The 15,173-nt window shown below is 40.2% G+C and overlaps 1 protein-coding gene and 1 non-coding gene across 2 annotated transcripts; one reads left to right on the top strand and one right to left on the bottom strand.

Moving 5' to 3' along the window:
- The first annotated feature begins 1,359 nt into the window (after positions 1–1,359).
- LOC115628614 lies at positions 1,360–12,035 on the top strand. The gene is made up of 23 exons (XM_030524798.1): positions 1,360–1,469; positions 1,564–1,626; positions 1,715–1,921; positions 2,599–2,816; positions 2,881–3,030; positions 3,096–3,544; positions 3,607–3,784; positions 3,838–4,061; positions 4,117–4,254; positions 4,320–4,750; positions 4,808–5,226; positions 7,137–7,236; positions 7,296–7,442; positions 7,522–7,584; positions 8,092–8,301; positions 8,361–8,572; positions 9,539–9,697; positions 9,859–10,017; positions 10,068–10,348; positions 10,412–10,601; positions 10,667–11,459; positions 11,515–11,774; positions 11,832–12,035. The coding sequence occupies exons 1-23, from the start codon at positions 1,433–1,435 to the stop codon at positions 12,033–12,035; spliced, it is 5,292 nt and encodes a 1,763-aa protein (XP_030380658.1). The 5' UTR covers positions 1,360–1,432.
- A 453-nt stretch (positions 12,036–12,488) lies between these two features.
- Positions 12,489–12,624, bottom strand: LOC115628630. The gene has a single exon (XR_003995820.1). It is a non-coding gene; the product is annotated as a U4 spliceosomal RNA (small nuclear RNA).
- Between the last annotated feature and the right edge of the window lie 2,549 nt (positions 12,625–15,173).

Here is a 15,173-nt window from a genome sequence, read left to right on the forward strand (position 1 = left end):
AGGAAGAAGGTAGGTAAAAATATTTAATCAAGTGTTTGATGATATATTTAAAAGTGTTTTTTCTATTACTCTTTTTTTACCTTGTTTTTGATCAATTTTCATTATTTTATTTATTTCGTTTTTATGAACAATTGAAGCTGCTGGCATAGAAAAAATGTTTTAAAGGTCTGCAATTATTTGTGTAGGTACTTCATTGTTAAATCTGAAGAAGTGTATTGCTTTTATGATATTGTATTAATTTATTTAAACAGCAATCTTTAAATTTCTAATGCGATAATACTATAGATATATTAGTCACACGTTCATTAAAATTTTGTTAATTATTTTAAAAAACTCGCCAAATGCGGCTTTCCACTAATAGATTTGGAAACAAATACCATTTATTTATTATCTTGGCCAATGAATCTGTAAAGCTATTAGTAATTTATTAAATTGGGTTCATTTGCAAAGCAGTTATGTGAGTTTTCAAACGTTTGTTTATAACTCATTTGTGTTTTATTTTGACTAATGAAGCTGTGGGCGTATTTATGTGTACCTCTAACACTAGGAAACATCAAAAGTGCTGGTGCTGTCAAATTGTTGTTACACTTAGAAGATCAAAAAAGGCGCAAGCCAAACAAAGGCAAGAGAATCATAATATTTTGCAGACGATTCGAAATTCCCATGACAAACTCAAGAGGAAAATAAGGAAAAATTGCAAAGAAAATATACAAAAATGCCAGACAAAGTGCCGCCTACGTCACCGACAAGCTCTATAAATTATGAAGCACATCGGGGCGTTAAAGAGCACGCGTCACATATATACATAGGTGTATATGCAAGTATATAGAATATACATGGAATTTCTCCGACTCTTGGGAGAGCAGGCAAGTGGACCGCAGTCAGGCCAGGCAGTTAGCCAGGCAGTCAGCCAGGCAGTCAGTGTGCGTGCTGAGCGCTCCAAGACTGGATGCTACGATCGCTCGGGGCAAAGGCAAAAAATAGAAGAAAAAATAGACACAACATTTTCATTTAAATTTTACGTAATGTGTGTGCGTGTGTGTGTGTATAATAATTGGTAGCTAAAAATTAAGTCAAATAAAAATGGCCGACGCTTTTAGAAAATTCGATTAGAGTGTTAGAAATTAGGAGGAAAAACCAAAATGCATTTCAATCTCTGGCATATTTATGTATTTTTATGCCTAAAATCAACGCTGGTGTCTGGCAACGATGGCAGAACGGAAGTTAAAGTTGGTGCGTAAACAACAACAAATCGTTATATACTTGTATGTATAAATAAATTAATATACATACACATATGTATGTGTGTGTGGTCTCAGGTGCGATTTTTTATGAGAACGAAAAGGAAATCGAGTGGAGCTTCGATCATGCCTTCCACGAGGTAAACAATCTAAAGTTCTTTGAGCTGCGTTTCACGACCATCAAGCGTTTCATGCCCACCACCGACAGCTTTCTGTTACAACAAATAAGTACGTACTTCGAGTATACACGTACATAAGTATACTCGTATATGTAGCTCAGATTTATAGCTATAGCTAACAAATTGTCTTCTGTGTTGTTTAGCCTGTGAATTGATTTCCAATGGCGTTGCGGCTATTTTCGGACCAAGTTCAAAGGCATCTAGTGGTATGTGGACGCATATTTGAATTTTTCGGGGTGTTTTAGTGTTGAAAACATGTGTTGTGCTGTGTGTGGTTGTGTGGTCTCTTTGTAGATATTGTAGCGCAAATAGCGAACACAACCGGCATTCCACATATTGAGTTCGATTGGAAATTGGAGGCTACGCGTCAGGAGCACTTGAACCATCAGATGTCTGTGAATGTGGCGCCCACCCTCACGGTCTTGTCGCGTGCCTATTTCGAAATAGTCAAGACCAACTATGAATGGCGCACCTTTACATTGGTCTATGAAACACCAGAAGGTAAGTGAACCATATATACAAATAACTAATCAGTACGGAGGTGGTATATTGGTCTCTGATCGCTACAATTGGTTTATTCCCAAGGGAAGTCTTTTATCAATTATTAGCTTTAGTTAAAGATAGTTACTTCCCAGAACGCATCTGGTAAAAACCGACTTAGCTTCTCTTATTAGAAGATTCTCCAACTATTTTAGAGCCGGGTAAAAACAGAATATGTGTTCGGGAGTCTTCAGTTTCTATCTGTCGAGTGAGATCCGGACAGTTCCAATGAGCTCAGTCTCTTACTTCTTGTGGTGGTTAATAACAAGCAAGTGGAAAAATTAAAGTCCTGTGTGTAGATTAATTATAGAAATTTAAAAAAATTGGCAAAATTGAGAAAGGGTAAAGGGTACTATAAGAACTGCAGAACTATTGTTCGAAGATGCCTTGTATGAGTACGCAGGACAAGTGTATTTCAAAATTGACCTCCCTTTACGTGAGGTCGAATCCCAAAGAACGTATGATCGATCGAAAAACATTTCAATTTTAATTTTTCAAACTTCTATAACTGTTTTGCACAAAACCACCAGACTTTAGCTTTTATACTTGCTTTGTATGAGCAATGAAGCTGGAAAAATGACTTAGATTTGTAAGATGTAATGCAACTTAACTAATCTCATAAATATCATGCTTCGAAGGACTGGCCCGCCTGCAGGATCTCATGAACATTCATGCGCTTAATAGCGATTATGTGAAGCTGCGAAATTTGGCTGATTACGCCGAGGACTATCGGGTTTTGTGGAAGGAAGCGGCAGAGACTTTTCATGAACATCGCATAATAATGGATTGTGAGCCACAGACCTTGAAGGAATTATTACAGATATCGCTCGATTTCAAGCTGCAGGGTCCATTTAGGGTGAGTTTAGATAGCAATAGTTGACCCTCTTTTTTTATGTTAAGCGATGTTTATGTGTTTGCAGAATTGGTTCCTCACACATCTGGACACGCACAGCTCCGGTCTGAAGGACATTTATAATGAGGACTTCAAAGCAAATATAACCTCGGTGCGCTTAAAGACTGTTGATCCCAATCCATATGATCGGAAAAAGACGCGTATTAGCAAAATCGATGTGAGTTGTGAAGTGGTATGCTTTAGAAAAATGCACTCTACCTCATTTTATTTGCGACTTGACAGGAAATTTTGGGAAATCAGACCATGTTGCCCTTACTTATGTACGACGCGGTTGTGCTTTTGGCAAACTCTGCACGTAACGTGATTGTGGCTATGCCGCAATACTATGCACCCCATAAGTACTGTGGTCTGGGCTATGGGAGCGTCAGTCCTTGGGCACCGGGTCGTTATATAGTCGAAGAAATGAAAACTATATCAGAGGATGATGTCGAGCCACGGTTTAAGACAGAAAATATGCGCCTGGACGAGTTTGGACAACGCACTCAGTTCAATTTGGAGATCTATAAGCCAACTGTGAATGAACCCTTATTGGTGTGGACCCCTGATGATGGCATAAAACCCATACGAGTGAGTGCCGAACTGAAGAGCCCTTCAACTGCACAGGATTTTTCTGTGCAACGTAAGGTCTACACAGTCGTTACACATTTCGAAGAACCCTATTTTATGATGAAGTTGGTAACATCAATTAACATCGACACGAACATATTTCATATGGTCACTAATTTCCCATCAGGGCGGATCACGAGAATTATCGCGGGCAGGAAAAGTTTGAGGGCTACGCTGTGGATCTGATAGCAAAATTGTCCGAGCTGATGGAGTTCGACTACGAGTTTATGATTGTGAATGGTAATGGCAAATACAATCCAGAGACTAGACAGTGGGATGGGATTATTCGTAAGCTAATAGATCACGTGAGTCAAGTCATGTATGTTGAGTTCTGGGCTCATCTGATCTGCGTTCCCAGCATGCACAAATTGGAGTCTGCGACTTGACAATCACACAGCTACGTCGTTCCTATGTGGACTTTACGGTGCCATTTATGCAGCTGGGCATCAGCATATTGCATTATAAGAGTCCGCCGGCGCCGAAAGATCCGTTTGCATTCCTGATGCCCTTTGCATCAGAAGTCTGGATGTATGTGATCTTTGCACAGCTTGTGATGACTTTGGCTTTTGTGTTCATAGCTAGGTGAGTGTTGGGAAAGCAAATACTTGTATACTCCACTTTACAACTGTGCTCTTAGGCTTTCGTATCGCGAATGGACGCCCCCCAATCCAGCTATACCCGATCCCGATGAATTGGAGAATATATGGAATGTGAACAACTCCTCTTGGCTGATGGTGGGCTCCATTATGCAGCAGGGCTGTGATATATTGCCCAGGTCGGTGACTGCTCCTTTGAACGCTTTGACCGGGAAAATGCATCTGTCTAGCCTTTTCTCTTTAGGGGTCCACATATGCGTATCTTAACGGGCATGTGGTGGTTCTTTGCCTTGATGATGCTCAGCACCTATACGGCCAATCTGGCTGCCTTCTTGACCAGCAACAAGTGGCAGAGCACAATTAAGGATCTGCAGGATCTCATCGAACAGGATGAGGTCAAGTTTGGCAGCATGAACGGCGGCAGCACTTCGCTATTCTTTTCCGAGTCTAATGACACCGACTATCAGCGCGCTTGGAATCAAATGAAGGGCTTCAAGCCCTCAGCATTCACCAGCAACAACAAGGAGGGCGTGGCTCGAGTGCGCAAGGAGAAGGGCAAATATGCTTTCCTCATGGAAACCACCAGCCTCTCCTATAATGTGGAGCGCAATTGCGATCTGCACGAGATTGGCAGTCAGATCGGTGAGAAGCACTACGGTTTGGCGGTTCCTTTAGGTAAATTTTAATCCAGACAACAATCAACAAACAATCGCTAAAAGGGCAACATTACAGGCGCCGACTATCGCACCAACCTAAGCGTCTCCATACTGCAGCTGAGCGAAAAGGGCGAATTGTATAAGATGAAGAACAAGTGGTGGAAAAACCATAATGTCACCTGTGAAGCGGTACATGAGCTGGACGGTGATGAGTTATCCATTATCGAGTTGGGCGGCGTGTTCTTGGTGCTGGCTGGCGGCGTTCTCATTGGCCTCCTCATAGGTGTGGTTGAGTTTCTCTGGAATGTGCAGCATGTGGCGGTCGAGGAGCGTGTAACGCCATGGCAGGCCCTAAAGGCTGAATTCATATTTGCCCTCAAATTTTGGGTGCGACGCAAGCCGATGCGTATATCGAGCAGTGGGGGCAGTGGGAAGTCTTCGCGACGTTCATCAGCCTCGAGACGCTCCTCAAAGGAAAAAAGTCGCAGCAAGACGGCAAGCTAAACAGTTATTGGCTAATAACTATTTTCCTCTAAGTATATGTTTATATTTTTTGCTTAAGTTGCAATAAAATCTTTGAAAAGCGGCAATAATCAGTTGAGCATATTAAGTGTTAAAGCTAATGATTTCCACATGTGGGATATGTGTGTGGTACAGTGAACATTTTATGGCATGAGCCAATAAAAAGAATCGCTAACAGAAAATTGTGACAATTATTTAATCTACCTTCCTTATTTAAACATAATTTCTGTAAAATATCTCTGAAACACTTTCGAAACACTCCAAAATCGGGTAAAAACATTGTTTTTTCGATTGTAATCAAATATTGAATTAAATATAATTTGGTTCTGCTGAGGAAAGTGCAACAGGAAATAAACATATTTTGCAAAGAGTTATCAAATTTCACTTTAAAAGCTCTTTTCTGGAACATGTTTTTGAAAGTTGAAAGGCAGTTTTAAACTGCTTTTGGAATGGAATTTTTATTTTTTGGAAAGGATATGTAAAGATTTAATAAATTGTAGTAAAACTTAGTCGGTTCAGTTACGACATATTAATATGTTTATAAATTTTGGTTGGAACATTCTTTATAGTTCGATATTGTGGAGCTGTATAACATGCTGTTCTCAGCATTATGGAACATTAACGCATCAAAAATATTAATCAGCTGCATCTCTCAGTGCTACTGACTGTGAAGAATTACTATAATTTTAAATAGCATTGTTATGGGTTTTTAATATAACTATAATACAATTAATAAATATAAAAGGCTTGTTCATTGTTTCTTAACTTGTTTTCAGGGTATTATTTAAAGCAACTATAATTCTTAAATTAATTCTTGAAATTTCGAGATTTGTCAAAAGGCATTTTGACTTCTAAAAAAAAATTTGTTCTATTACAATAAATCAATTTGAAAATATTTTTCATAACTTGATTGGTCTGAGATTATTATAGTTTAGTATTTGAAATGCCATGAGAGGAAAGAGAACGAAATAATTTACTTCATGAGCTAAATAGGTGTGCTCTATTTGGATTTAAAAAACTTTATCCACTCCACTGAACCATGGCTCTAAAGGTTAGTAAACAAATTATTTGCTTGTCTTATCAGACTTTAAGAGTGATGAGTAAACGAAACTACAAACTCGTTCTTCATGAGCTATATGAGTTTACACTTCTTATCATTGCTATCAAATATGTTTTCGAAAGTTCTTCTTAAGCAGAATCTATAGCGAAATCTGCAAAATGTTAGCCTGTGTAACGACTAGACATTCTAAATGCCAATAGCATATAGTTCAAAAATTTATTTTTCTTTTGCTAAATGAATTTCCTCTACTTTTCATTAAAAAATTTAATGTTCTCTATACTGTAGCTCCACTTTTTAGAAAGAATCTACATAATATATATATTCACATATAGTTTTTTGAGTGTCTAGATTTATGCTCTGAACATACCCTACTTCGATCAGTGTGGGTGTTTTCATTTAATTTCGGCGGCTATATGCATTTCCATTTGGCTTCTTGCCTGCCGTAGCTCATGGCCTAGTCTGGATGGTCTTTATTGTTGCCACTTTTTGTTGTCCATAAAACAAATGACTTTTGGCCCCGTTCCCAGCCCCACTTTTGTCATCAGTTAGTGGCCTAAAAAAAGCAGCTCTCTCGCACGGCGATCGTAGGGGCAGCACTTTTCCAAACAGCCATTTCCCCAGCATTTTCAGTCAGTCGGTTTTCGCGTCAAGAGCTGCGTACACAAATTTCGCGCGTCGCGTTTTTCGGCGCATGGAATTTTAGATTTGTTCGTGGGATTGGCCATTTCTTGTTGTTGTTTATTTCTAGCTACTTAAAGTGTTTTTGTTACTGAATTATATAAAAATTTGAGTAATGGCGCATGCTTTTAGAAGTTGACGAAAGGCCCAAGTATTGGTCATGATTGTAGTAAAATTTCTGATGCTGTCTGCGCTGATGTGGTCAGCAGCGGCGAAAAATAATGACGAGTTGTGGGTTAAAGTTGGTAATTTATTTAACCATTGGTGAACTAGTGAGCAACTAATGATTGCTTGTGGCGATTAGGCGCCATTTTCTTTGGCAGCGAGTTCGATTTGGCAATGGCTTTTGATCAGGCCATTGAGGAGGTAAATGCTTTGAATTTCGACATCAAGCTGCTGGCCGTTAAGCATTTTGTGAGCATAGATGATAGCATGTTGCTGCAGGATATGAGTAAGTGAACATATAGTAGTTGACATTCCCAAACATATATCCGAGTATATGTGTACATGTGTTTAACAAATGTGTTTAGCTTGTGATTTGATTGGAAATGGTGTTGCCGCTATTTTTGGCCCAAGTTCAAAGACGAGCAGCGGTGAGTTTTTGTTGAAACTTTTAGCTTATTTTTAAACAAAAAACAAAAAAATTACGAAAATCATATGCCTGGCGTCATCAAATATTTAACATGGAACCTGTTGTTGTTATATCGCGTCTGCTAGAGCTATAGGAAGTGCAAAATTTAATGCCAACACTAACCTCGTTAATGATCTCCCCAACACACACAACGACGCACACACACACACACACACACACTTGTTAGGCATCAACAAATCTGCAACGAGCAAACATTGAGGTCAAAATATTGTTCGCAGTAAATAAACAAATGTATATTTTTTCTCTCCACCATGTGGCAAATGAAACACTTGAGCGAGCTTTTTGAATTAGTGCCAATAAATAAATGCTCCTGTTTGCTTGTTTTGTTCAGCCGCTTCGTCGTTTGTTTACATCTCTTGGCGGGACAATTTAAACAAAAATATACAAAGAGGCCCCACTTCTGTGTTGCTTTTGCGCTCTCTTCTAAATATTTGCATGTCTCTTGTAGACATTGTCGAGGTGCTCTGCAACATATCGGGCATTCCACATTTACAATACGATTGGCATCCACAACAAACGGCTCGAGAACGTGTCAATCATCAGCTGACTGTAAACGTGGCACCCACCGAGCTGTTGCTCTCCACGGCGCTCTTTGATATTTTGAGCAACAAGGACTTCGATTGGAAGTCGTTCACCATCGCTTATGAACGGAACTCGCGTAAGTCTTAAAGGTGCAAAAACGAGGGGAAAAGTTAGATGCTATTAGTTTTTTTTTAGATCTGGCGCGGCTACAGCACGTTCTCGCCTGGAAGCAGCTGCATAAGAACGGCCTCAAGTTGCAGGAATTCCAGCGAGGTGACGACTATCGTATACTCTGGAAGCGCATCAATAATGCCCGCGAGAGATACGTGCTGCTCGACTGCCCCAGCGATATATTGACGGATGTGATAAATGCCTCCGTTCCTTTCAATATGACGGGCGCCTTCAATGTAAGTTTTATAAGTCAAAAATTACTCCAAATTGTAGACAGTTTTATAGAAAAGGCATTACACTAAGTCTTGCCCGATTTCGAGGGTTTGGATTTATTTTCTTTCTGTTACATTATTTTCAAAAACCTATAAATGGATAAAGGGTATAAAATAGGAAATGAATTCGTTTATTTATGGAAGAAGCACTTGGTTCCAACAAAACTTGACCAAAAATATTAGTAGTATGTTCTAGAAAAATATATTTTATATTTACCTTTTCGGTCCAATAATTAACTTACATCTTTTGTCTTAGAATTCTTTAAATCTAATTAATAGAAGGCCAGGGTGATACTTATATTGACTTAAAGATACTATAATAGGAGTAAATTACTAGTATTACAAATATTTATTATATCCTATTACTATAATAGGAGTAAATTACTAGTATTACAAATATTTATTAGGTGTACAAATATTTATAAGGGCACTTTCTTGCATGGATACAAGTTAAGACTATATTTATATTCAGACCCGGGACTAACCGCAGAGTCTCACGGCTAGTGGTAGTGCTGCAGAATTCGACCGAAATATTTCTGTCCTTTCTGCTGTTGATTCTGTTAAGTGGCGATGGTTGGCTTTTGGCAGCTCACTCAGCTCTTGCCTGAGTACAAGAGCCAAGAGCCAAGTGTTAACTTATATGCCTAGTATAACGTACTATTTTTTTAATTGTTTGGCATAGTTTATAGCTGGGAGAATGATATCGTAAATGTTGTAGGGTTATTTTTAAATTTAAAGTTGCTATGGACAGGTATAGCTTTATGGGATTTATCTTTGTTAACACGAGACCTTGATGTTTCTTTCTTTTGGAATAATTAACTTTGTTGCAAAAAAGTAATCGACATTTTGTTCATCTATTTTAACGTCTTTTCTGTAAATACGGGCCTAATTGTTAATATTTACTCCAAAAATTTGTTAATTGCGTTTTAGCATCTTTTTCTGAGCGATTTAGACACGCATATCAGTGGCATCGATCGGTTTTATTCCCGGGAGTTCACCGTTGCAGTCGCTGCTATGAGACTCCGCACCTATATACCCCCTCCAGTGCATGATGAGACCGATGTGTTTGGAGGTGACGAAGAGAACAAGGTAAGTTGCCACTCAGATCTGTGAAGCTAGCGATCACGATGCACTCACGACCGTTTGCATGAAGACCTATTCACCCAGTAGTTTGGCATTCGTGATATTCGTGAGCATGTCGTGAGCGCTAAGCTATTTAAGGTTTGATTAATCTAGTTTTCCATTCCTAGTTTCCTTCGCTGCGCAGTCAACTTCTCTACGATGCGGTCGTCTTGTATTATAATTCTTTAGTTCAAGTCGTTGAGCGGACAGCCTTCTACACTCCTCAATACGGCTGTGGGCGTGGGTTTTGGCAGCCCGGTCCGCTTATAGTTCAGCAAATGAAGGAAGTAAGCTCTGTGACATCAGCTATGGATTCTTTTAATAATGTCCTTTGCAGCTGCCCAGAAAGCAGGTAAAGCCACCATATAAGACCCAACGCTTGCAGATTAATGAGGAGGGCCAGCGCGATGACTTTAATATTGAGGTCTACAATCCACTCATCGACCGCGTGACACATGTCTGGAACAAAGAATATCAATTGGTGGACTTTGATATCCTTCGAGAAAATTCCACGCAGGCGGTTAAGCAGCGACTTTTGGAAAGGAAAGAGGATTTCTCGCAGAAGCCCGTCCGATATACAGTGGCTACTCGTGTGGGAAGACCGTACTTCAGCTGGCGGTGAGTGTGTGGCGATTTATTAATAAAAGCAATTACTTAGATATTTTGTTTGGCAACTTATAGCGAGGAGCCGGAAGGCGAGCATTTTGAGGGCAATGAGCGATTTGAGGGCTACGCGGTGGATTTGATTTACAAGTTGGCCGAGGAGTGCGGCTTCGATTTCGTTTTCGAACCTGTGCCCGACAATAAGTATGGCAGCTACGATGCGGCAACTGATGAGTGGGACGGCATCATCAGGCAGCTAATTGATAATGTAAGTATACTTGTAGTGTCCCTAGGCAAAGAGTTAATCGCATACTATTTCGAAACCTTCCCCAGAATGCACAGATCGGAATCTGCGATTTGACCATCACGCAGGCACGTCGTTCGGTCGTGGACTTTACGGTGCCATTCATGCAGTTGGGCATAAGTATTTTGTCGTATAAGGAACCACCTCCTCCGGTGGACATCTATGCCTTTCTCAACCCCTACGGCTTCGACGTGTGGGTCTATGTAATGGTTGTTATGATGATTACGTCGATGGCTTTGGTGTTGGTCGGACGCATGGATGCGAATGAGTGGGAGCCGCCTGTGCTTAATGAGCAGCAGGAGGAGGAACGTGAGAATATTTGGCATCTACGCAATGCTGTATGGTTAGTCTTTGGCTCAATACTGAACCAGGGCTGCGATATGTTGCCCCGAGCTTTTCCAATGCGCCTGCTTACAGCTTTCTGGTGGATATTCGCGCTGCTCATCTCCCAGACCTACATAGCCAAGTTGGCCGCCTTCATCACCTCGTCTAAGATGACCGGCGCCATTACCAATCTGCACGATCTGGTCGACCAGAATAAGGTGCAGTTCGGCACAGTCCGCGGAGGTGCTACCTCCGTGTATTTCTCCGAGTCCAATGACACAGAGAATCGCATGGCTTGGAACAAAATGCTGAGCGTAAAACCCGATGCCTTTACGAAGAATAATGAGGAGGGCGTCGATCGTGTCAAGCTCAGTCGTGGCAGCTACGCCTTTCTCATGGAGACCACCAACTTGCAATACTACGTGCAACGAAACTGCGAACTTACCCAAATAGGCGAGAGTTTCGGCGAGAAGCACTATGGCATTGCAGTACCCTTAAGTGAGTTTTCGATTGATATATAAGGATCTATCTGAACACCTTCTCCACTCCGCAGACGCCGAATTTCGATCCAATCTGAGTGTTGGTATCCTGAAACTGAGCGAACAGGGCGTGCTCTATAATCTGCGCAACAAATGGTTCAACAGCAATGAGAGCAATTGCGATGCCGGCGACTCCGTTGTCGACGATGGACAATTCGATATGGATTCTGTGGGCGGTCTCTTTGTGGTGCTCATTGTGGGCCTGGTGATCTCGTTTCTTATTGGCATTGCCGAATTTTTGTGGCATGTCCAACGTATTGCTGTGAAGGAGAAGGTCTGTTTTCAAACCGTTCTCCTTGAAGAACTAAACCAAACAATATTTCTTTTATAGATACCCCCCATGGTGGCCATGAAGGCCGAACTAAAGTTTGTCATACGCTTCTGGCTGAAGCGCAAGCCACTTAAGACTTATCTCACCAGTCGGGACTCGACCTCGACTGGTTACTCCTCCTTGGAACAAATCTCGAGCACTTCCACTGCAAAAAAGAGAAAAAAACTTAAAAAGCGAGATGAACAACGTGAGCGGGCGTGCTGAGAATTTGCTTTTAGGATTTATAGTCTCTTTCAAATGTAAATAACATTTTCAATAATATATAAAACCGTACACTAGGAATAGGTAGAGTCTAAAAGATTTTTAAAATTCCAGCCAGTTACGGGTAAGGCAGCATTTCTACCAGCTGAATAATAATTGGATTTACACTTTCGGACTTCAATATTCTCAATCTTTCTACATATAATTTCTTTCTGATATAGTTAACTACTTTCGAATTTTAGGCAGAAACTTGTTTCCATGCACAGCAGAGTTGAGCCAAAGGAGCAACAACGGCCAACAGCTACGGGCATAGCTTGGTCAGAGATTATACGTATATATCTGGCTATAGTTTCCTTTTGACCTATTCTGAAAAACGTGATATAGCTATTCGTACTACTTGTAGGTTTTAATGGGAAATTATTTGTGTTTTCGCTTTTGAAATATATTATTAAGTTAGCTCTTTCGAGCCTAAAAAAATTGCCTCAGCGTTGGCACAGCCCCGAAGGGTGCCGGCAGACTGGGCGAGTTGGTTGGCAATAATCGCAACTCGGCTATAACTTCATTGTTAGCGATACTGTCACTGCACAAGGTTGTCTTTTCGTGGTTCGCTGCCGGCAAGAAGTGGTTAAAGCTTTCGCAAACTATTTGGGAATTATAACTGCAGCGGAACGAAAAAGTTTCGGGTTGCAGCCCCTAAGTAAGGGAGAGTGATTGAAGCTCAGGAATTTAAACAAGTTTTATGGCATTGTGTGATAAAAACCAGTCTTTAAAACTACCACCACACAATCAAAGTCGTGGCGAACCCAGCCAATTCTTACAGCTCTATCAAAGATTGGTTGGGGTATACGTTTTTGGCATTGAATTTTTATGACCTAACAAGCAATTGCGTGCCCTGGTTTGGGTTTTTTTGTGCGACTACTATACAGCAGTTGAACACGCATTCCAATTTCGACTAAGCCAGCCATCAAACGTCGAGGAAAAAAGGGTCAAGTGTCTCTGTGCGTTCTGACAGATATTTGGATTATGCAAGTTAAGCGGCTTGCCAACCTTGCGGCCATTTTGTAAGCAGCTTTCACTTAAAGGCCAGCACGCTTTGAGGTAGCCGGCAATGAATTTGTGTATAGTATATGTATCTGTGTGTGTATCTTAAAGTTGGCACACAACTTGGCTAATTTCGCGCCTTTTTCGACCCGCCCAACCCTTTGTTGTAATGCAGAAATAAGCCATTAGCGCGCATTCCAATGGGCCATGGTGTTGTAATTTAAATGGCATTTCATTGTGTTGGCCATAAAAGGCACAAATAAGGGTTAATTAGATGAATGTCTGCTCATTAAAGTATGCGGCTTGGCATTGTTTATATCCAACCTGTCCTGATTGGACAGAATGTTCAGGATGTTGCGTTGCCCATACCCTATTAACCCATGTCAAAAAAGAAAAAAAAAACAACAACAAACAGACAACGCAACAAGAACAATAAGAAGAAGTTGCTTAAACGGATGTTGCCAACATCAACACCATAAAAACAACAGTTACAACAACAATAACAACAACTCCATCAACGCCCTTGGCCATAAAAATTGACGCAGTCGATTGCCTCTTCGTCGAAGCGGAAACAATTGACTCGATTACATGGGCAGAGGCAAAAGCAAGTTGCCAACACAAACATGACGTTGCAATAAAATCAAAGCCCCAAAAACACCACAGAGTAAAACGAAAGAGTCGTGCGAGCCTGGGTCTTGAATACCCTTTATACCCACCCCTTCCCCGCTACATTCAACACAAAATAAGCATTTGTGCTCACGGGCTAAGAGGGTGTACTAGTTTATTGCGAAGGAGAAGGCCTGCCGTAACACCCAACGAATATATATTCTTGAACAGTATGGCAAGCCATGTCTGTCAGTCCCTCCGTCCGTCCGTCCGTCCGTCCGTCTGTCTGTCTGTATAAACGCAATCTCGGAAAGTATTAGAACGGCTATCACCAAAATTAGTATCCACAAGCACACGTTAAGAACATTTACTACGGAGTCAATAGTTCAAAGACTATCTTCGTCGTTCCACAAACTCTTTCTCTCGAATGCTCTCCGTTGAAATAAAAGTGAAAACAATGAGATCAAATCTATTTAGATATATAACATTTAATCAACAACATAGGTGGGGTGGGACTTAATAACAATAAGGGATAATAATAAATAATCTAATTTGTAAAGAAAAGCGCAGAAGACGCAGTTATTGAAAATAATTGGGAAGTAGATAAATTCAATTTTTTCGGTTTTTTGTCTACTTAATAAAGAAATCAGGTAATACTTTGTCAGCAGTTGTTGTTGTTTTTTCTGCTTTGGCTGAACTCTGCAGGTCTAGATCTAAAATATTCTGTAATTTTAGATTACTTCAACATTCTATTCTGGTTTTACCAATCACTCAGATTATGATGGGGCACTATCACAATGTCGAAATAATAAGATGTTTTTAGCACTTAGATTGGTTTCCGCACCGATTGATAGTATGCCAGCTATATGATACGAGTATATTGAACAGATTTTGATGAGACTAAGCTCGTAAATATATAATTTTCTTAAGAAACCTGAAATAGATCTTATGGCAGCTATATAATAAACTTGTTCTGCGTTTGAATAAGACAAGTCTATATACAAATCAAGTTTGGTGTCCCTAGCTGTTGCCGATCGGTCCTATCATGCTGATCTGATATTAAACTGATATTAAACTACTATATGTATGTAAGATGGATTGTACTACCTTTTATTGGTAAACGCAAATCGATCAAGAATACATATAATGAATATAATGGAGAATAGTAAAAGTTCAACGTGACTAATACAATTGTGTAAGTTAACAACGGTTATTAAAATTAGACGACTGCTAATCGCTGAATCGGTACACGGCTGAACCGACTGACTGCTGCTCTTCGTTACGGCATGACTGCTGACGACTTTATTGAACGACTTGCTAAAGATTGTTGCTGATGACTGGCTTCACTCTGTCCTCCTTCTGTATAGGGTTGTCATCTTGTTGCAACAGTGGCGACTTTCACGTTTCCTATTGGCTGTTGCATACTTTTCAATAACAATATTTGTTTACATGTATTTTGAAGCTACTTCTGGATTTAAATTTGTGTCTATAGCT

The sequence above is a fragment of the Scaptodrosophila lebanonensis genome, unplaced genomic scaffold, assembly GCF_003285725.1.
Source record: "Scaptodrosophila lebanonensis strain 11010-0011.00,11010-0021.00 unplaced genomic scaffold, SlebRS2 tig00000118-arrow-arrow-pilon, whole genome shotgun sequence".
Lineage (NCBI taxonomy): Eukaryota > Metazoa > Arthropoda > Insecta > Diptera > Drosophilidae > Scaptodrosophila > Scaptodrosophila lebanonensis.

What these genes read in the sequence shown, in the direction of transcription:
- LOC115628614 (XM_030524798.1), top strand. Translation starts at nt 1,433, where the DNA reads ATGCCCACCACCGACAGCTTTCTGTTACAACAAATAA. An exon ending in CTTTCTGTTACAACAAATAA is followed by an intron (nt 1,470 to 1,563) that starts GTACGTACTTCG and finishes TGTGTTGTTTAG; the next exon opens with CCTGTGAATTGATTTCCAAT. An exon ending in AAGTTCAAAGGCATCTAGTG is followed by an intron (nt 1,627 to 1,714) that starts GTATGTGGACGC and finishes GTCTCTTTGTAG; the next exon opens with ATATTGTAGCGCAAATAGCG.